Source organism: Balaenoptera acutorostrata, chromosome 1 (genome assembly GCF_949987535.1).
Source record: "Balaenoptera acutorostrata chromosome 1, mBalAcu1.1, whole genome shotgun sequence".
NCBI lineage: Eukaryota > Metazoa > Chordata > Mammalia > Artiodactyla > Balaenopteridae > Balaenoptera > Balaenoptera acutorostrata.
This window is the reverse complement of record NC_080064.1, coordinates 97,011,890-97,034,987: the sequence shown is the minus strand read 5'-3', so window position 1 is coordinate 97,034,987 and position 23,098 is coordinate 97,011,890. Positions and strand designations below refer to the sequence as shown.

Genomic DNA, 23,098 nt, shown 5'->3' with positions numbered 1-23,098 from the left:
CCCATTAGCCCAGACTATAGAAAGACTACAGTTAAACCAACATTCTACCAGTTCTCATTTCCAGATGATCCTATATCACAGAATACAATAAGGAAAAGATATATTCAAAATGAACAAGAACTATCCCTATTTACATTGTGGGCATAAGTCAATCACCAATTGAAGCTGATAATTTTCTTTCTTTTAGATCCAGTTTTGCCAATCCTAAAAAAAAAAAACTGTTAGATAATATGGTTATACCATCTGTATAGTTATATTTTTCCCAAGAAAGAAAAAAAAAAACTACCAATAAAGGCACTGAAGTGCTGTGGCTTGCTTTCTGAACCAGCTTTGATGACCACCAACCATTTTTTTTTAAACTAGTGAAAGGTCACATCAAAAGATGAAATAGAATCCAATCCAAAAAGATCGGACCCCAAAAGGCACTGCTCAAACTACTGATTTGGAATGCTCAAAATGCATTCTCTTCATTTGCCTTCCCCTAATGGACCATTCACTATTTAATGACATTTGCTGTACATTGTACAAAAGGACCTGCAGGCTGAGGTGAATAGAGCTCTCCACACAACCAAAATGTAAATCTGGAAAATGAGTTTTGACTGCATATCACTAACACAGATATGACATAACACGCTCAGTCAGGCCAAGATTCAACAATACTATTACACCAAAAGACGAACACCTTCAGGGAACCCTTCTACCTAAACCCATTCTCAGACAAAGGCCTAAGCACACAGTAGGGGCAAAAAACAACAGAAGAAAATACTTCCAGAAAGGACTAGTTACAAACAGGAACAAACCTGGACTCTTTACTCACCATTTTAATACTGCTGCCAACTATAACAGATTAAAATCTGTACACACAACAAAGTGGAAAAAAAGTCCCCAAATCAATAGTTTCAGCAAAAGAAGGTACTGACTAAGGATTACTACAATGAACATTGCTACAATAAAAACAATGGCAAACAGGGATTTGGCACCACGTTTACAAAGTAAAGGCATGCACTGTTAATACACTTTAGATGTTTCCCAACAGAAAAAGCCAATGGAAGATGGAAAACAAGGGGCATCTTTTACAGAACTCCCTATGACTGAGACGGACAAGCAAGAATTAAAGTGGTCAATTTAGCAGATGTGTAGCAGCAAAGTCACTGGTTCTGTTTCGAATTTAGCAATTTGCATTTCTAACTGGCAGCTGCCCTGGGTGCGTCTGTATCCAAGAAGCTGACTTCATCATACTACATCAGCATTTATCTAGTAATTTGGTGATCAGCATAAACCAGGTTAACCTTCAACCACGAGCTTAAAAGAAGAGCTGGAATCTTACTATAGAATTCTTCAATGTAATTACCGTTTAGAAACCATAATGGTATTTTGAACAGGATAGTAACATAAATTTCATCCAAAAAAGCTATAATTAGAGCCCCAATAATTGTAAAGAATTAAGTAATTATGGAAATATTATATTCTGACCATACCAAGAGTTAAAAACAAAGAGTTCCTACTAAGAGGAAAATTTTCAAGATGATCTGGTCACATCATGTGCATAGTTAAGACTGTTTGTGTTTTAATAAAGATTCTTTCACAAAGAAATAAAATTTAGTGACGTTATTCTTCCCTTGATAAAACAACAACAACAACAAAAAAAAAACAACTTAAAAAATGAACTACTGGTGGTTTGTCAAGAAGGAAAAAAAAAAGAGTAAGCTACATATTGAAGTTCTGGAATGCAGCACCTCAACTTCACATCTGCCCTAAACATTTGAGATTGTGAAATCCAAGTGATGTCTTGATGATCAAATCATACTTTACAGTTGTTCCAATTCCAATGTCTGACTTTAGCATCTCATGTCAATTAAGAGTTCCCTAATACAGAAGATTGTGCTAAAGAGTACTAAGATTCTGCATGCCGCTGCCATTCCCTGGTCCCGTTCATGCTTGCAGCTGCCCATTGAGACAGCAAAAGAAGTCTGGTCTCAACACTCCACACTGTAATAACTACGAAAGAAGAACATTTGTAATTAGAAAAAGTTTACAAAGTCAAGAGACATCACTACAGCACTATAATTAAACTGTTCAAAGTTTTACCTTTTATTGAACATCCACACTCTTCAATAAAGTCCACATTCCTTTAAGTTGTTTTTAATGATGACATCTGTAACAGCATCAAAAACAAACTGCACATTCTTGGTGTCCGTGGCACAGGTGAAGTGGGTATAGATCTCCTTGGTATCTTTTCTTCTGTTCAGATCTTCAAACTGGCACTGAATGTAAGCAGCTGCTTCTTCATATGTATTGGAACCTGAGGCAGACACCCAATATTCTCAGTTCAAATTAAAACAGCTGCTTGGACTCAACTAAGTCAGGCCATCACAATTTACTTATGGAGAGAGGAAATATAACACAATTGAAATAAACAGATCTCTATTTTTCTATAATCATTACATGTTTCTTGAGTGCAGAATCTCATTATAAGAAAAATAAAATTATCACAAAGATCCAAGAAAACAAAACCTTAAGTTTCTTTCCCTTTTATTTAGACTTTTTAGCTAAAAAATCTAGAAAGCATAAAAGGAAACTAGGGAAGTAGGAAGATGCATTTCTAGAAGAACATAACTGTTTAAAAGGTCACAGAGCTTGTGCTCCTTGGAGTGATGCTGAAATAAACAATTCAAAAGGGGAAGTCATGCTTCTTTTCAAAATCATTCCAGTTTTAACGGAGCTTAGCCTCAGAGCCTTAGGGCAATAGTTTAAATAACCAAAGGTAAACCAGTAGATGCAAAAGGGAAAGGGGCCTGAACTATATACGTTTAAATGGTGAATTTTATGGTATATGAATTATACCTCAATAAATCTGTTATTTCTTCAAAGAGAGGGACCTGAAAGTTAAACCCTATTTCAACAACATTGGTAATTAACACTCTTAATCGCCTGCTTCCTACACAATCTTGTCTACTTGTGAATCTTTAGAATAGCCTTAGAAACTGTCTGCAGAGCCGGGGAAACTCAACAAAGACAGCATACACAGTTATTCCTGTGAACTAGGGGCTATTTTCAGTGACATTAAGCATGACAAAAATATATCAACAAATAAGTATATAAAGACGACTAAAAAAGAAAAGCTTAAGAAAGAAATGACTATTATTTAAACAGACTATTTAAAGAACGGAAGGAAGACAGCTTGGTAGGTGCTTGAAATAGATTTACTGAGATGTGCAGAACCTCTGTAAATTAAAGGAGACAGATGTTTGAAACACGTAACACCAGATTTTTGTCTGGTAGGAACAGATATTGATACTTGGGAAATCAGGACTGTGAGAATCCTTAAGAAGAACGAAGTCAATGGAAGATAGGCTTGGAAGTTCACCCTACCCACCACCACCCAAAAATGGACATGATATTGAGGACTCTTTGCTATGTGTGAAGATTCCCAGCTGAAACATTAATGTCAATCCGTTACTTGTCTTAAGTAATATTGTTCTCCCATTCTAAAACTTGGATCTTTCCATCAACTTACCCAACTCTCACCTCCCTCCTCCCTCTGAACAGATGACGACATTTCCAAATTCCCTAAGAAAACAGAGGCCACGGGGCTTTAAACTACATCTCAACTGCTTAGCCCACCACCTCACTTAAAAAGTTATCTATATCTGCACTTATTTGTACCTTTGGTCTTAGAGATGTCTTCCTTTTGATTCAAAATTCAACCGCTCTATCTATACTTTTTTTTTTTTTAAGTTGAAGTGAAATTCACATAACATGCAATAAGTTTACAATACAGTGGCATTTAGTGCAGTCACATGTTATACAATCACCACCTCTCTCTAGTTTCAAACTTTTCCACCACCCCAGAAAAACACCCCATTCCCATTAAGTAATCATTCCTCATTCCCCTTGTGCCAATTTCCTAATAACCAACAACCAATCTGCTTTCTGTCTCTATGGATTTGCCTATTTGGGATATATCATATAAAAGGAAACACACAAATGTGACCCATTCTGTTTGACTTCTTCCATTTAGTATAAAGTTTATAGGGTTCATCAAAGTTGTGGCATTATCAGTACTTTGTTCCTTTTTATAGCTAAATAATACTCCGTTGTACAGATATACCAATTTGTTTATCCATTCATCCTACCTAGACTTTTGATTTCTTCTTTTCTCACCTGCTTACAAATCTTGCTCCATCAATTACATCCACTTTTTTTAACTTCTCTTTTGCTGTAGGATCTTACCTCTAAGCCCATAAACATTTAAAGATCTCTCCTTCCCCTGTAATCTAAGCTGCTCAAGAGGAGGCTACACTTGTCTTCGTTTCTTCACTTCCCACTCAGTAACTCACTGGTCCTGGCTCTACTCTCATCATTCCACTGATAATGCTCTCCATAACAGTCAATGATCTCCTGACTGCTAACTCCAGAGGCCATTTTTTCAAAATGTATTTACTTACCTGCATATGACATTGTTGACCACTCCTCACTATTTAAACTCTCCTCTTAGTTTTTAATACTTTGGCTTTCCAGATTCTTCTCTTTGTATCCTATACAAACCTTTCTTTTTCTCCTGCCAATAGAGGCTGGTATTCGCTCTCATTCTATTCTTTTCCCTCCTCATTCTATATCATCACTCTAGGTCATCTCATCCATTTCCATGTTGTATTTACACATGATCCCAAATCAATATCTGTTACTAACCTGTAACCTCTCCCCAAGCTCCAAGGCCACACATATAACTATCTGTTAGATATCTCCATCAGGATGTTCCGTAGATACTTCAAAACCAACATTCCTAAATATGAATTCAGATCACAGTACCGGCACCCAATTAAGACAGAACTCTGAGAGTACCTTTGACTCGTCCCACTTCCTTACCCTAGCTACACCCTTTCACCTTACTATATAAAGCATTTACAGTGTCTGCTCAGCTAACAAGAGGTCCCCTTTCCTAGAAATACTCAATTCTGATCTAAAGGTCATAGTGATACAGCCCTGGCACTCATGTTTGTGTCCCTAACTTCATCTGATTGAACTAAGGGTTTCTGCCTGACTTAACCCTGGCCAGAATCTCTCTCTTTTAGGAATTTGAATCTTGGGCCAAACAATCCCAGTCTAGCCTGGTCTTTTAAATGGAGGAGATATAGGAACTGTGGCAGGGCCATCTTTTATCACATAAACTGAGCAGCAGAGAAAGTTGGTAAGGAAAGAGAGAAGAATAGAGAGACACAGAGAGGAGAGAAAAGACATGGGGAAAGAAGTGCCCCCAGGGTTCTTGACAGTGCTTGCAGGGTTCCTAGTTCTAATTGCATTCTTGAGAACTGTCTGCATTCTTGCCCTTGACTTCTATGATATATCCCTGTATCTTCATCAAAAGTTTCTATTTGCATCCTAAGAAAGTCCTCACTAATTCAACTCCCCTACTATCTCTCTTTATTGCCATCTATCACATTATCTTTCTAAATCAGTTTCTACTACATCATGTACCCCAATGAATATCCTTCAATAGCTCCCCACTGTCTCAGCATGGGATACAATGCCCTCCACGAGCATCCTCGCCCACTTCTCCAACCACTCTTCCCCACCACTTTAAGCTCCAGCAATACCAAATTCCTCCTAGGTTTCAGAACAGATCATGTCATTTTTAACTCCATATTTTCATATATGCTGTTTCCTCTTCCTAAAATGTTTTTATTCCCCCATCTGCCTGATGATTTATAGTTCATCCTCTTACTATCTCACTCCAAGTGTCATTTCCTCTAGAAAAAGACTACACTGATCCCATTGAGGTAACCCCTTCTTCTGCTCTTCTATTAATGAACATTTTACACTAAAATGAAATTCTTCAAGTGTGTCTCTCTCTTTCTACAACTAATGTCAGTTTCCTGAGTGTAATAACTGCACCTTATTCTTGTATTTTGTGAATATATTTACACCAAATTTTGATTTTTATCATTCTTTATTTGCCTCAGAAAATGAGGATGACAGAAATATAAAATAAACACAGTAAACTCGATTATGTCTGGAATAGCACTTTAGACTTAAGGGGTCTTAATCACATGCTTAATGTTGATACCACTACCATTGAACACTCTCCATAAGGAGATACACACAATGTTCAAAACAAAAGACAGCTGTAGGAAGGTCACTAAAGTTTTGATTCAGGATGTATACCTCCAACAAAATCTTTCATGATCCCTCACCTGTGTATTCTGGATAACAGATAGTTAATGGACTCCTCTTTATTTTTTCCTCAAAAAGATCTTTCTTGTTGAGGAACAGAATGATCGAAGTGTCTGTAAACCATTTGTTGTTACAAATGCTGTCAAACAGTTTCATGCTTTCATGCATTCGGTTCTAAAAAAGAAACAAAGGATGATAGGTCAGTAGCAAAAAAGTAAAAGTAGATTAACTGTTAATGAACAACAGACCAAAAAGGTTTTTTTTTTTTTTGGGCGTGCTACAAGGCATGCAGGATCTTGGTTCCCCAACCAGGGATCGAACCTATGCCCCCAGCAGTGGAAGCACAGAGTCCTAACCACTGGACCGCCAGGGAAGTCCCAGACCAAGAAGTTTTAAAAGTGCTGACGGGCAATCATGAAAAGAAGTCAGACACTGATAACACAAAAGCTGAGTCAGTCCTCATTTTTATAATTCTTAGAGGTTGAGAGGTGGGAATAAGGACTGGCTAACAAGAGGACTTAATCCTGCCCACATACTCAATGTGCTGTCATATCTCCTAAGTTTAAGAGGGCATGGATCAATATTCTGAAAACTCTAATCACACTGACAAGGAGAAAAATTAAGGATTTTAAGTCTTGGTTCAATGAGTAAATGGATGCACAAAGTCTTCCTAAGAGTTATTTTCCGTTTCCTGCCTGCATTAGACAGGCCTTTTATTTACCAGAACCTCCAACATACCATCTCCTCATCCTCAGCCAGAACGAGGTCATAATCACTGAGGGCCACGCAGAAGATAATTGCTGTCACTCCCTCAAAACAGTGAATCCACTTTTTTCGTTCTGATCTTTGGCCACCTACATCAAACATCCTGAGTAAGGGGAAAGAAAGCACAATTTCAGCAAGGTCACGCACACACACATCTCCCTAAAGTGAACTGGTTAGGGAACTTCCCACTAATGCATATTCAAAACCCCATTTATAATAGAAAAGACAAACAAGGAGCAGATAAAATGTAGTCAAAATAATTATTTGTGGTTAAATGTAAAAGAGAACAATATGAGAAAATAAAATTTAGGAACAATTAAAATTCTCATTTTAGATAAACAGTTGAGCCTCTTCACTATCAAAGCTTGTGTCAGACGTGCCAAAAGTCAGCAGAGTAAGCACTGAAATGGATTAAAGGAAGGAGGGAAAAAAGACAGGAAAAATGAAGAGCTGAACAATACAACTTAAGGTAGTAACAATAATAACTAACATTTACCAGACACTAAACATCTTAAAGTACATTAACTAATTTAACCCTCATAACACTCCTGACAGTACTATTATTATCCCCATTTTACAGATGAAGAAGTTGAGGCACAGATATGTTAAATAATTTGCCCAAGGGAACACTACTAACAAATGGGGACTGGAACTCTAACTCCAGCACCCAACCTGGTACCCACAACACTACTCTACCTCTCAAAATGGTTTATCTCTCTAGCTAAAAAAAAGAACAATAAATCCCCAACTTGCATTCTGCTTCCACAACTCTACTGATTCAAAACTTTGTTTTCCTTACTTTTTGTTTGTTTGTTTCTTTTTTTTTTAAATTGAGGTATAATTGAGATACATTTTTCTTTAAGGAAAACATTTTAGAGATTAATTACAGAAAAAAGTAAATTATATTTTATGGTAGGACTCTAAGAACCTAATATCTAAACACAAAATTTAACCAATATTTCCCAACTCCAAGTCTTATTTAACCTAATTAAAAATAACAAAGCCTCAACAGTTCACACATTTTATGTTCCACTTCAGGTTAGTTTTAGACCACTACTCCCTTCTGGGGTGCTTACTTGATATCCTGAGTCAACTGCTGAACTACTGTCAGCAGTGTCCTCATCTACCACCTATAGTAAAAGGAGGACCTGCATGGCTTTGTTTTTTAACTGGTACAAGGGTCTGAGGAGGTATGCATACAAATGGTTAGCTACTCTTAAGATATATGTTCGATGACAATGATAAAATGTTTTAGGGTTAAACTCTGTCAAGCTGGTTCAGTGTGTCAGATCTACAGTGACTAGGGATCTATTTCCAGAGAATTTTCCCCCTAGAGATTGAGAGAGATAAGACACAGTTGAGTAATTTCTCAATGTATGTTTGAAAGAGAACAGTCATCTCATCTCTTCATGACCCAACTTTTTCTTTTGGTCTTTTGATCTTCCCCAGTTCTTTTCAACCTTTAGTCCTGACACCTGGAATGAGGCAATCACAAGTTGGCTCTAATACAAGGTCATATGATAGGTTTTAAGAAAGCTAACATCAGATATTTCACCATGGACCTTTCAAGAGCAGACACACACTGGTACACCAATAATTTGAATTTGCTCCACCATTTCTTTCTATAAAGTCTGTAAAACTGGCAGAACACTGTGAAGTTCCCAAAGTGGGCTTTTCGCACATATTAACATTTACAGTATCATTCACTAACAGATCAACATTTTATAGACATTACCTCATAACTGAGAGGCAAGTAAGCAATTACACAATGCCTTGCATATAGTAGATGCTCAATAAATGTTTGAATAAATGGATAGTGGTTTTGCCTAGAGAGAAGAGGAAAAGGAAGAAGTGATAGTACTTCATAACAAGATATCTACATGCCAACAATAAAGTGGGTGCAGCACCTTAATTATATCTGGCTATTGATCCTGACATAAAATGACCAATAGGAATCACCTAACTAAAGATCAATCTATGACATCAACAAAAAAGTTTCCCATACTAAATAAATAAAGGTCATGACATATAATTATGAATGGATTACTAATCTTATAGCACACCAAGAGATATCTCACTCCTACGGTTTCATGGGTGATAATGCATGGAGACTCTGCTATTCTTGTTAAATAAATTCATCAGTACTACGATAAGCAGCTCTTCTATTCTAAAAATATTCAGCTGAACTGCTATTTTCCTGCACCAGGTTTCAAATCTGTTTCAGTGTATTAAGATTTCAAGACCTCAACTAGTATGTAGTAATACCTAAACTCTGTGTGGGTTTTGTGAAACCTATGAAGCAATTTTTTTCAGAGAAAAGAAAATTGAGAGAATCTGAACTAGAAGTTACATTTGCATGCAACAATGCTGAATATCACATTCTACATACAAGCATAATGAAGTAGCTAAAAAGGACATCATATACTGAAGGGGGAAAGTTTACTCCTAATCTCAAAGGTCATAAAAGCAGAAAACAAGAACCAAAAAGACAGTTCTATTATTTACAAAAGGCCATTAACACAGAGACAAGCTGAAGTGTATTCTAGAATTACTAGTGCTGATGAGAAAATCCTCTGTATTAGAATACTAGAATCTTCTCTCTCTAAAACAATAATTGTTTATATTATATCATACTTCCACAAAATACCTCTATCCCTAGATCAATATTCCATTCTGTACTGTATTAAGAACTAAGTTGTGCATGATACTGTGCACAAATCGGTCAAAGGCCATGACAATATTAGCTTCATTCCAGTAAACTGAGAGAGAAGTGCAATCCAGTAAGAAAGGATTGACACTGGTGAGAAAAGCATTTCTATTTTAATATCAAAATGCCAGAACAAAGCCACATAAACTAAACCAAAACACTAGCTTTCTATCCTTTTAGTATTGTTGTTACCCTTCTAAACAAACATGCAATACATGTTTTGGCGATTCCAATAAAAAAGCAGCTGAAAAGAATACAATTAAAAATAAAATAAATTGGTAACCATATTATTACTTTTATTGATATATAAGTTACAATTTAATTTTGAATTTAAGTTCCTCCAAATGGAAGATATACTTGATGCTATTTGGAGAAAGAAGAAATGTTTGGGCCCCCATTCAGTTTAAACAGTCAAATACTGGCTGATGAATATAATTATAAGTTTCTAAATCAAAGAATATTGCCTACAGAAATTTTACCCTGATTAAGAGATACTAAATAAAGGAAAGATATTTGTGTTCGGCATATCTAGAAAAAGGCTAATGACTTACTTGAAGTACAGGTCTTTGAAAGTGAAATGTGTTTCCACAATGCCTGTGGTCTTCACTCTTGTCCGCAAAACATCTTGCTGAGTTGGAATGTAGTTGGTTTGGGATATTCTATCCAAATCATTTAGGTAACTAAGTAAGTAAAATACACATTTATTTTTACTTAGTGAAGTCAACCATGTGCACAGCAAGTCAACGGACTAAACTAGTTCCTTGCCAAAAGCAGATTCTGAACCTGTCACTAAAGTAGCAGAACAAATCAGATCTTCAGTATCACAGAAAATAATGAGAAAAAAATGAACCTAGCATAGGACAATTAAAGTAGGTTTTATATACACCACACAAAAGTGGTTTTAATTCTTCCAAAATTAAACTGTGAAAGCCAATTAAAAACAAACAAACATGGAAATGCTATTCTTAATAAAGATTCCTAAAATTTAATACTAAATCAACTGTGCACTGCGCAGTACAAAAACCTAACCAAAACAAAAGCTCTCAGACATTTAATGGGTCATGTGTATGTTTAAACATTTGGCTAGGACATTAGAAAATGCTGTTTGAATTACTAAAATTAAAAAGAACTATTTAGCTTAATAAGAATGAGTATTTCCTGTTTTCATTCATGAAACAGAAAAGTTACAGGTTTGTTTTTTTTTAATCTAAGCCAAAAACAAATACCTCCAAAGAAACTTCATTTGTTCAGTGGAATAATTTAAAAACTGCTTTAAAGCTAAACTAAATTCTTCACAATTTCAGGGTTCCCAAAGATTTTTTTTTTTAAGAATCGGTGATACCATAATAAGTGAATTTTTAATGATCTTCTATAAAACTAAGTACCATCATTAATGTTAAGGAATCAGTCAACCTCAGATCAACAATTATGAAAAAAAAACCTCTATAAATCATGTGTCTTCAGGTGTAGTTAGAGGATTCAGAGCTTATTGAATGTATGTTAAAAAAAATTACAATCTAGCTTGATGACTACTGGGAGAATTATTTAAACTACCAATATCTGTAACTGAAAAATATTATTGAGATGGGCAAGAATCCTGAAATGTTTCTAAAGTCAAGTTTTCATTTAAAAAGTAAGCTAAGTTTTTCAAATATCATTTAATTTCTTTTTATAATAATTTGAGCTAGAATAATAGGAAAAGCAGGAAAATATAATATTGGAGAAAATACCTTAACGCTTAGAACTGCCTTCATTTAGTACGGAGATGGATACAAGTAACAAGAACTTACCAAGCCCCCCAAAAGCACGTTAAGAAAAAAACCCACACATTCTGAATATAGGTCTTATAAATAAACACATTGTAAAAGAAGCAATATAGGACAACATGTAATAGCTTAACAGAAGTATTAATTATCAATACAAATTCTCTAAAACCATGTAACACTAGAGAATTTCCTTAACAAACAGATGCTTCAACTTCGTCCCAAGACTCAACATTCTCTTTCTATACAAAGTCTACTATTGTAATCTGGCAAAAGATTTATAAGTGGTGACTAGTACCAGAGAAATCCATAGTGCAGCCCAGCCACAGAGAGTTGTATGCATAAAATGGATATCACAATTTTAATTTCCCTTGCTAGCTGGCAATCAATGAAAGCCCTTATGCAGAGGGAACCTACTGAGTTGGAAGAGATCCAGGACTCAGCTGCAATAGATTTCTCTCCTCTTTCACTTGTTTACTATAAATGACCATGGAGCTACTTTCATGATGCAAGTCTCCCATTTACACTCCAAGAGGAAATATTTTTCTCCAAATCATATAAAATGACCAAGGGCTCTATAACCCTAAACTGTAACAATCTTTATAAAGGGATCCTACAGAATTCTAAGAGTGTCTGTTTCTTAAATATTTCCTTAAGAATGGGCACTGAACTTTCACTAGGGTCACCAAGTTACTTTCTGTTTTCATTTCACAGAGAAAAATTACTTACTATGAAGCAGAATCATTGAGCTGATATTCTCTGGATCTGCTGAAGCAAGCCTGCACCCCACCGTCTCGCCATAACCGTTTAATCACTCCTGCTAATTCTGGAGTCATGACTCCTTCTTCCGCACTGCCAGCTAAAACAAATAATTGCCGGGCATCGTCCTGAAGAAAGCAGTTAAAGGAGAGAGACAGATGATTCTCCATTTCTTAAAGAATTGACAAGAGTCTCTTTAACACACACACACAGATATACATTATATGCTATATTACTTAAAAGAGGTATGAAAGAGGCCTTTCCTGGCAGTGCAGTCTGAGAGAATTTACAATGAAGTCTGTCCCCCTTCTCTCTCCACTACAGTTAGAAGTGCAGAGCAGAGTTGAGGAATGATTTCACTCCCACTACCACTTCTTCACACACCACCATCCCCTGAAAAGATCTCTTCTAACTGTCCTACAAATCCCCATCCTGGTTACTCAAGATTTTTTTTAAAAAATAAATTTATTTATTTATTTTTGGCTGCATTGGGTCTTCGTTGCTGCGCACGGGCTTTTCTCTAGCTGTGGCGAGCAGGGGCTACTCTTCGCTGCGATGCGCAGGCTTCTTTATTGTGGTGGCTTCTCTTATTGTGGAGCACGGGCTCTAGGCGCATGGGCTTCAGTAGTTGTGGCTTGCGGGCTCTAGAGCGCAGGCTCAGTAGTTGTGGCGCACGGGCCCAGCTGCTCCGCGACATGTGGGATATTCCCGGACCAGGGCTCAAACCCGTGTCCCCTGTATTGGCAGGTGGATTCTCAACCACTGCACCACCAGGGAAGCCCATGATTTTTTTTTTTGACAGAAAAAAACTGATCTGTCTGTGAGACGGGCACATGTAACACATCCCCATTCTGTTAAAGGAAGCCTACAATAAAAATAGAAATGAAAAGACTAGCACATAAGAGGTAAAGTCTAAACACATCAAAGGGAGTAAAACATTAATCAAATTTAAGGAAACTGTTCTCTTTTTCCTTCTTAATCTCAGACAGAGGAACAGGAAGAAGAAGAGACTGAAGCATTTAAGAAGTCTGGAAATCTAGTAGGGGAAATAAACCCCTAAGGGAATAATTCAGTATCTATGTTCCCCAAAGGTATAATAATCCTCTAAAGGAGAGAGAAAGAAAGGCAGAAGGAGAAAAAGAAAGTAACACAGAGATCTGATCAAAACGTCATGAGTCACAGACACAGCTTTATAAGTGGTTACAGTTTTTAAAACTAAGATATGTGAGAGGTAAAGAGGACAGAAAGGGCTGAGAATTATGATTGCTTTGCCTTATTCTACCCAGCACTGCTTGTCAGATACTTTATAAAAATAAACATAGTTCTCATGGGATGATTTTCCCACCTCAGATCTAATATTTATCTGCCTCAGGATATTTCCAAATAACCATAAAAATGCAACTACTAAAGACAAACATATACTGGGTAAAGAAGAAGTAAAGGGGGAAGGGGAGCAATCAATTGTATTATAAATAGTCATTAGGACAATAAACTAGCAAGCAAAAAGCATTTCAGACCACAGGTGAAATTGCAAACAAAAATTCCTAAGACTTGTGTATTCCCAAAACTCATGCATCCACCTAAGCAAAACAAACAAAAACTAACCATAGTGCACTCCAATTAATTTTGCCGAACCCAGGATCTTCAGCCTTAATGGATTTTGCTGAGTAATATTCTCTTCCTTTGAGATCCTTTCCAGTGTTCTTCCTAGTAATACTTTAGACCCAATCATCGCTAAGAAACTTCATCTAATATCTATAGTACCCTCGTCTCTTTTTAGAGATAAAAATTTTCGATAAAGGAACGAATGAGAAAAGCTGAAAAATTACACAAACTGGCAATGTACTCAACAGTGGGCATGTCCTTCTACGCCTATGGAATAGTACGTTATTTAACATTTAATGACTTTATAGTCCCTTGGTTCTGAAATTTGACCTATACTCATGCAGGTATTCAAAACCTCTAATAAGTATTGCTTTTTTTTTTTAAATACCATGATTCTAATTTTAGAAACTTTAAAATAGAAAGAGAGCTACTGCTACGTATTTTTGCTGTCCTGACTTTGTAAAGTTTTAGGACAAAACATTTTTCCCTTACCACTTAACCCCTTCTACAGACCTACTCCTGCTTGCCCATAATAAACCCTCTTTTATAGGTCAATAAAGAGGCCCCTCTTTACAGTGAACTTCATACCTCCACCCTTAAGCAGATATGAAAAAGCAACCTATCCCACACCCAGCTTTATGCTTTTCTATTCACTCTCCAGACAACTGTAAAAAACTAGAGAAGGATAAGAGAGGAGCTATAAATATAAATCCTTACACATGAAAGAGGAAAAGAGAAACTTCAAAAAAAGGGTTGTAGATTAGGATGAGTGAATGCTGGAGGGCTAGGTGATTCAGGAGGCCTGAGAGGAATTAATAATGTCAACTGCATCTGGTGACATGGGAGTGTTAGGACCCAGAGATTAATGATACTGATTTGATAAAAGAGAAATGAAAGGAGGAGGGATACTATGGTGTGAATGTTTGTGTCCCCCCCAAATTCTTATGTTGAAATCCTAATGTCCAAGTGACGGTTTTAGGAAATAGGGCCTCTGGGAGATACTTAGGTCATTAGGGTGGTGCTCTCATGAGTGGGATTAGTGCCCTTATAAAAGAGATCCCAGAGAGATCCCTTCCCCTCCTGCCAAGTGAGGACCCAGCGATAAGTCTGCAACCTGGAAGAGGGCCCTAACCAAACCATGCTGGCACCCAGACCTCAGCTTCCAGCCTTCAGAAGTGTGAGGAATAAATTTCTGTTGTTTACAAGCTACCAAATCTGTGGTACTTTATTACAGCAGCCTGAACAGACTAAGACAAAATATGACAACTACATCTGGTGACAAAGGAAAGATAGGACCCAACGATTAATAACAACTAATTTGATAGTGGAAAGAAAGGAAAGGAGGAGGGATGGCCAAGAGACAGAAAGGAGGTCAGACAGAGGGTGAGAAGTAAAAAAGGAGGAAACTAAGAAAATAAGTAAATAACTGAGATGGAGAAAAAGCCAACAAAGAGAGGGAAGAGAATAAATACAGTATTACTAACCAATTATTGGATACAGCAAATACAACAGAGAAACAGAGTTGGGAGATAGGAAGGAATGAGAAAAGGGAGGAAAAAAGTAAGAACACAAGAAAGAGCTGGTAGAAAGAGGGAGGAAAAAGGAAGAAGAAAGGCAGCGGCAAGAGGGGATAGAAGGAATAAGACTAAAATAAGAGTTTGTTTATTCTTGCCTTAGCTATCACATTTTTCCTGCTCAGAGGCTTAGAAAAATAGTCTCTGATTTTTTGTGATATGGAACCCTTTTACAAAAACGTAGAAGTCATGCCCCACACATTCCTCTTCATTTCTTCTTTTGCTCCTCTTCTCGCCAATCATTTTACAACCCTTACTCTAGCTGCCCTTCCTTTATGGCACCTCTAGTCTTCCTAATCTAATATTACCCAATTAGAACCCTCCTTCTATTATTTTTCCCTCCAAGAATTTCCTCACTTATTTACTGAATATTAATTTACATCTGAGAAATTGAGAGTTGCTTAGAAGAGTTCCTAAGCTACTTCACAGACATATAGGCTTTGCCTTTCCAGGCAGTCTCCCCAAGTCACTTCCTTTTATTGCCCATAGCACCTAAGTATGACACTGAACACAGCTGATGACTCCCTTAGTTCTAGGAAAGCGTTCTATACATTCCCAGCCTTCTCCTGGAATTTAGCTGATGATGATATAAAAAATCCCCCACTTTCATTTTGGCTCTCTCCCCACTGCATCAAACATCCTAATTTATCAACTAGACCTTCAGGGCCCACTAAGTATTATAATCAATCAACAGAACTTTTGAATATCTGACATGTGCAAGAATTATACTAGGACGTGGTATAATCCAATTCTATAGCCTATAGTACAACGTAGTATAGGGATATAGTTATTCTTGAATACTGGAAATTTGCCTCTAAAATTGAGACTTAGTGTTCATGTCCTTATCAAGTTTATTCTGTGACACTGATATTTGCCTTTAATCTCTACACCTCAGAAAGCAGAACTCCATATCATGACAACCTCTCTTAGATTATTTCAATTTACTATCATTTACTACTATAAAAGTCAACAGTGCTATAAAAGAAGCAAGTGAATAAAACAGTTACCACAAAAACCTACAGTATATCCACAGAATCCCATTTCCTAGACTTACCTTTGTGGTAGTAATCTAATATCTCTTAAAGTAGATTGCTAACATGTCTCAAATGAGCAGACAGTACTTTGCTACATCTTAGCTTGTTGCTTAAATTTATTTCCCTAAAACATGAAGCAAATCGTGCTTAACTGCATCTACTGAAAAAGAGCAAGTAAAGAGGAACTGAGAAACACTTACTGCTCTGGCAGCTTCCCCAAAGTCAATCTTTAGCCGTCCCATGGCTCTTATGATTGCAATGATGGACTGTATAGTATTGCTGTAGACAACTACTTTATATTGTTTACATTCTTCCTCTGAATAGCCATCCTCATGAATGATTCTTTAAAAAGAAGAAAACCACAAATCATTACCATGGACCTAAAATGAAAAGACACTATGGACTTTTATGCATTATGAGTAAATGTAGTTTTACAAAAGACCATGTTCCAACTTACTTCATCTGTTTCACAATGGTGCTTTTACCAGATTCTCCAGCACCTGAAACAAAAGAAAACCAGACTTTGAATTCATCTGTAATCCAGCTCAAAAGTATGAAATCAATATAAGTGATAATTCTAGATTAACAGAAACCACAGGTCCTAGGGAAAACTTTGGTGAGGTTTTCTATCTATCAGGAAAAACTACAAAGCTTCTCCAGTAGAGATTTTACTTTCTTTGTATAACACAGCAACCAAATATAATTCACTGAAAGTGTTCCAGGGCCATCTTGATTATCACCTGTGTAACATAGGCACTCTAAAGGAGATATGGCAACATAAACACCTCTAGGAACTCATCCTCTACATCCAGGGTCCCCAAGCCCTGGGCGGCGGACTGACAGCAGTCCTCAGCCTGTTAAGAAACCAGGCCGCACGGCAGGAGGTGAGCGGCGAGCAAGCGAAGCTTCATCTGCCGCTCCCCATTGCTCGCATTACCACCTGAACCATCCCCTTGCCTCCCCTCTGCCTCCTGTGGAAAAACTGTCTTCCATGAAACGGGTCTCTGGTGCCAAAAAGGTTGGGGACTGCTGCTCTACATGAAACATCATGAATGACATAGACACTGAACACAGGCAAAAATGAAATGATTTTTTTTGGCTTATTCACTTTTATTAATTCCTCTGTCGATATCCATGGACCTAAGAAGCAGCAATCCTCTCAGCCATAAGACTAAAGAGTTCAAAACAGAGGAAGCATTGTCCCTACCACTTTTCCACTGTATACCCCCTCAAGACCACATTTCCCTCCTCAGCCAGCTGGAATCACTTTAACAACCACAAATGTCAGATGGGTCCCCTGAACTCCTTGACATTCCACCTGCACTTCCTTAGTCAACTCATTCTCCCACCGTCCAAGATGCCTATCTGACACCACCTCCTCTCTCTCAAACCTTACAAACCCCTACCCACTCTGACTCTCAGCTAATGATCCTGCTACCCTCTTACTGGAAAAAGTAAAGCACTCTGAAAAAATTATCTCATTTTCCCATAACCAAACCCACCAATCTATCTGCACCTCCATTAATCTCTACCTTTATCAGTGGATGAACTATCTCTGCCAGTGTCTAAGACTAACCCTGGAGAGAGTTCACAATTGGAGGCTGTGCACTTACCCACCTCATTTTACCTATTCAAGGTCTTGGCTGCTACAATTGTCCCATGTCACTCAAATATCATCAAGTTTTCTCTACCCACTGGGTCACTCTCTTTGTTATACAAACTTGCTATACTATCCATCTTAAAATCAACACAAACACACCCCACTTCCTACCTTTCCTTGACTCCACAAATCTTCCTCTAGCTACCACTCCATATTCTCTCTTCCTCTTCATAGCAAAACGCCTCTGAGTTGTCTATATACATGTTCTTCAATTCTTTCCCCCAATTCTCTCCTTAACCCACTCCAATCAGGTGTTCGTACACACTACTCTACCCATTTCTCAAAGTCTCCAACAACTTCCATCTTAACAAATCCAATGGTCAATTCTCAGTCCTCATCTTACTCAAACTCTCAAGCAGAATTGGTCCAAGTTGATGACTTCTCTTGAAATATTTTCTTCAATAGGCAAGCTTCTAGACCCAACATCCTACTGGTTTGACTCCTACCCCACTCCTTCTCAGTGTCCTCCCTCCTGTCTCTGAATTCTAAAGGTTGTATTGCTTCAGAGCTCCTTCATTGGACCTTTTCTCTATCTAAATTCATTCTCTAGGTCATCTCATCTAACCTTATGGTTTTAAACACCACTCATAAACTGATAAGAGTTAACAGCTAGTGAGTACTTCATGCCAGACACTATTCTAAACACTTTACTTGTGTTAACTCATTTAATCCTCACAATAACCCAGTGAGGTAGATATTATTACTATCCCCATTTTATAGACAGATGACAAATTCACTTGTCCACCACTACATAGTAAGTGGCAAAGCTGAAATTTGAATTCACACAGGTTGGCTCCAAAGTTCTTGTACACTGCGCCTCTGTGCTAATGATTCCCAAATTTAGATCTCTAATCTATACCCTGGCTTCTAACCTTGGCTCCAGACACATATATCTAAATTACTTACCTGATAAATCTTATATTTCTAGTAGACATCTCAAACTTAAAATGCCCAAACTGAGTTACTGCTTCCCCACCCTTACCCTCAAACAAACCCTGCTCCACCATGTATCTCATCTCAGTAAATGACTTCAACATTCACCCAGTTGCTCAGGCCAAAACTGGTAAGTGACACGTAGCTAACATACAGATGGAATGTGGGTGCCAGGACCTATATGTATACTGAATTAGTAGAGCTTAATTTTTAAAAATAAAAATAAATATAGCTCTAACAGTTTCTTCTTGTACCACAATGATCATGAGCATACTGGAAACCATAGGCCTAGATCATTGCAAAAGCTTCCTAAATGATCCAATGCTTTAGACCTCACCTTTCCTATGGTCAGTTTTCCACTCAGTAGCTGGAATGAATTTTGTAAAATGTAAATCAGATCATGTCACAACTCTGTCCCAAAACTCTCCTATGGTGTCCAATTACACTCAAAATAAAATTCATGGGCAATAAGGCCCAATATGCTCTGGCCCCTGTCTACCCCTTTACCCTCAACTCCTATTATTCTCCACTTTGTTGTCTTGCACTTGTCAGACCAGCTGTCTTGTTTTTCCTCCAACATACCAAACTGGTTCTCAATGAGCTAGATCCTGTCTCATGATCTTCACATTTACCATTCTCTCTGCCTGGAATAAGTTTTTACAAGATCTTCTTCACCCAGGTTTCTGCTTCCCTCAGAAGAGCCTTCCCTGACTAATCTATCTAAACAGCCCCCACCCAATCACATTCTCTCCCCTTACTCTGTTATATTTTTAAAAGCACATATCACTTCTTCACATTACAGATTTCATCTCCTGTCTTCTCCACAAAATATAAGCTCCATGAACTTTATTTATCTTCGTATTCCCAGGGCCTAGAACTGTGCCTGACATAAATTGGCTACGTAGATAAATATTGATGAACAGATGAATGACTATTGTTCAATAAGCATGATCCTTTATTAATATTTCTCAACTCTATCAACCAAAAATGTTAGTTAAAATAAAGTTCAAATAATTTTATAATTTCAAACATATACATTTTTAGAGAATCAAAAGGGACATTTATATATGATTTTATCTCTGTTCTTATCACTTAATTGATAATCGGGGTAGCACTAAAACAGTTAATATTCAAGTAGCACACAAAGAACTTCTTAATGATAGTGTGAGAAAGAAGTGATTTCTCCCATGCATATCTTAAAAAAAAAACCCTAATGATTCAATTTTGAGGAAGAGAATACAAAAGCATACCACTTACATTTAAAATAGTCTATAACACACAATTCCCAGATTACCCCATGTAAGCAGTAACTACAAAATTAACTACAAAAAGTAGAGATTAATGAAGTAATGTGCACCATTCTTTAATATATTGAAAACAGCATTTCTACCATTGATGTTGGAGTATTTTGAGTGAAATAATAAGTTTATTAATCTCAGAATCAATTTCTACCCATCTCATTAAGTTCTACCCTAGGAAGGTGCTAATTAAAAAAAAAAAAATGTTGCTCTATCTCTCTCATGTTTTTCCAAGGCTCCCTGATAAAATGTCAGTTTGTCCTTCTCTTTATTATCACACAACATATATTCACCCAAGTTTTTATTAGGCATCCAATTCTACCTCTTAAAAGAAAGCACCTCTTACTGACCACAGAACTAAACACAGGATTTGTTTCAGTGGGTGTTCCATAGCATTTCATACAAATAAAGAATGAATTGCTTTATACCAAGCCTTTGACCCATTCAGCTTCTAGATCACCATGAAAAGTGCCACCATCTTACCTTCCTTCCAGGTACGAAATCTAAGAGTCATCTGGAACCCACTCACTCTTCTCTCCTTACATCAAGCTGTAACAAAATCTTCTTCTTGTGCATTTCTCAAATTAATCCTTTCTACTCCTCACACATCTGAGCCTGACGTATACCTACTGGATGTTATTGCTGCAATCTTCTCAAACTTCTAGCTCAAAGCCCCTCTTCCCTCTCATCATCTCCAAATGGCACTATTAAAAAACATCAGGGCTTCCCTGGTGGCGCAGTGGTTGGGAGTCTGCCTGTCAATGCAGGGGACACAGGTTCGAGCCCTGGTCCGGGAAGATCCCACATGCCACGGAGCAACTGAGCCCATGTGCCACAACTACTGAGCTGTGCTCTAGAGCCCACGAGCCACAACTACTGAGCCCATGTGCCACAACTACTGAAGCCCGCATGCCTAGAGCCCATGCTCCGCAACAAGAGAAGCCACCACCATGAGAAGCCCACGCATCCCAATGAAGAGTAACCCCCACTCGCCACAACTAGAGAAAGCCCCCACGCAACGAAGACCCAATGCAGCCAAAAATAAATAAATTTTTTTAAAAAAAACATCAGTTTATCTAATAATTCTCCAAATTCTTCCAACATTTTCTATAACCCTTTCTTATTAGGTCTGAACTCTTTATTTTTACCTCAGTCCTCTGTGCTCCACTGCTTCAGTAGTATGTTCTCTCTCTAATAACTTCTCACTCTTAGGCTTTCCCCAAACTGCTTCCCTTGTCTCACCTTCCTTCCCCAATACACATGTGGTGTTTGAAACTTCCTAATTTTATGTACATCTTTTTACGTATCTTCCTTCAAAATTCAACACAAGTTTAAGGAGAGATTCATTTGCCCATCTTCAATCTTCAATAATAAGGATATAAAGAATGGGATAGACATAAAGGAATTGCAAAGACAGACTCTATGGCTTGAAGAGGAAGGAACTGAAGATGATTTTGTAGGCAGAAGGGGTGGAACTGGGCAGGCGATAGGACATATAGGGAAGAAAAGTCTGAAAGGCTCCAGAGACAGGAGGGAATGGGATCAGTTTGACTTAAAAGATTTATCCTTAAAACGATATGTTTCTAAAGGACATCCAATATAAATAGGAAAAAAGGATGAGAGCTAAAGCTACAGAGATTTTTGAGAGAAAAGGAAGACAAGTAGCTAAGTTAGATGGTCTTGTTCTCAACAAAAGAAACAAGGCAATCTGCAGAGAATAAAGGAATGGAATTAATTTAGAAAATCATGTTATAAACAGTCAAACAGAACAAGAAAGAAATGTGTGTACAGGTTAGCACACAGAATCACCAACACTGTTAGACAAAAAACAATTTACCAGTATATATTCTACTGTAGAATCACTGTATTTACCTAAATATACTCTAAATTTTATTTTTAAGGAGCTCCTTGAGAGCAGGTACCATATCACAGGCCCACCTATTTCTTTCCATAACATATACTACATTATGAATGTGAAAAATAAGAAATGGTGATGATTTCTTTGCAAGATTTTTTTAAGGCCAGTGAATTGCTAGTATAAATTATTATATATGAGTAAACACATTCAGCTCACATACACACTGATTTTTAAAATTTACCCTGAAAGATGGCTGACACTCAAAAACAGTGTCACCTGATGCCTCCTCTTTTTTCTCTCATTTTGACTAAAAGAAAACTTAAAGCCAGCCCAAAGAAGGTACATGAGTATATTACGCTCTTTCATATTTCTGTCCCATCAGGCATAATGAATTTCCTCATCTGTAAAACAGGGGTCAATAGAAGATTCTTAGAACAGTACCTAGCACATACTAGGTATTCAGTAAATGTTAACCAGCCATTATTTGTGAATGCTGTTTTCTCTGTTCCAAGTACCACCAAGTAATGTTAAGGCCCAAAGTGTTTAATAAAAACTCCTTGGATACTGATGTTGGTTCAAAACCTCAGTAGAAATGGTATAACTACTTAGTTGCTCTCTCACAATAACAATACCGTGGATAGAACCTGGATTCACACACTTAGTCAGCAACTTATAACCTAAAAGCTACAGTAAACTACATCAAAGCATTAGTCATTTTCTCTGCCCCACCCTGAAGAAAACACTTTCTTCCTTAAATCTATTTTCAGCCCTAGATACTCCTGTCTGCTACCTCTTCTCCCATATTTCTCACCCATCTGTACCTCTGCAGCTTTTCCTTTAAGTTTGCCCACAGGTCTCTGCACCACTACCTCATGTACTAGTAGTTATTCCAGTGGCACCTGAAACACCTCCTTTCCCTTTTAAATACTTGTTTCTGTAGAGAAGTCATGAAACTTCTGAAAGACCAG

At 37.3% G+C, this 23,098-nt stretch overlaps 1 protein-coding gene across 1 annotated transcript in view; it reads right to left on the bottom strand.

Moving 5' to 3' along the window:
- Window positions 1-644: 644 nt before the first annotated feature.
- GNAI3 (G protein subunit alpha i3) overlaps window positions 645-23,098 on the bottom strand; it is a 36,926-nt gene continuing 14,472 nt past the window's right edge. Inside the window, exons 2-9 of the mRNA XM_007169459.3 lie at window positions 16,839-16,881; window positions 16,582-16,723; window positions 12,139-12,296; window positions 10,198-10,326; window positions 6,913-7,042; window positions 6,195-6,348; window positions 2,089-2,302; window positions 645-1,998 (exon numbers count right to left, since the gene is read on the bottom strand). Coding sequence (XP_007169521.1) covers window positions 2,112-2,302; window positions 6,195-6,348; window positions 6,913-7,042; window positions 10,198-10,326; window positions 12,139-12,296; window positions 16,582-16,723; window positions 16,839-16,881 — 947 coding nt within the window. The 3' untranslated portion in view covers window positions 645-1,998; window positions 2,089-2,111. The remainder of the gene's footprint in view (window positions 1,999-2,088; window positions 2,303-6,194; window positions 6,349-6,912; window positions 7,043-10,197; window positions 10,327-12,138; window positions 12,297-16,581; window positions 16,724-16,838; window positions 16,882-23,098) is intronic.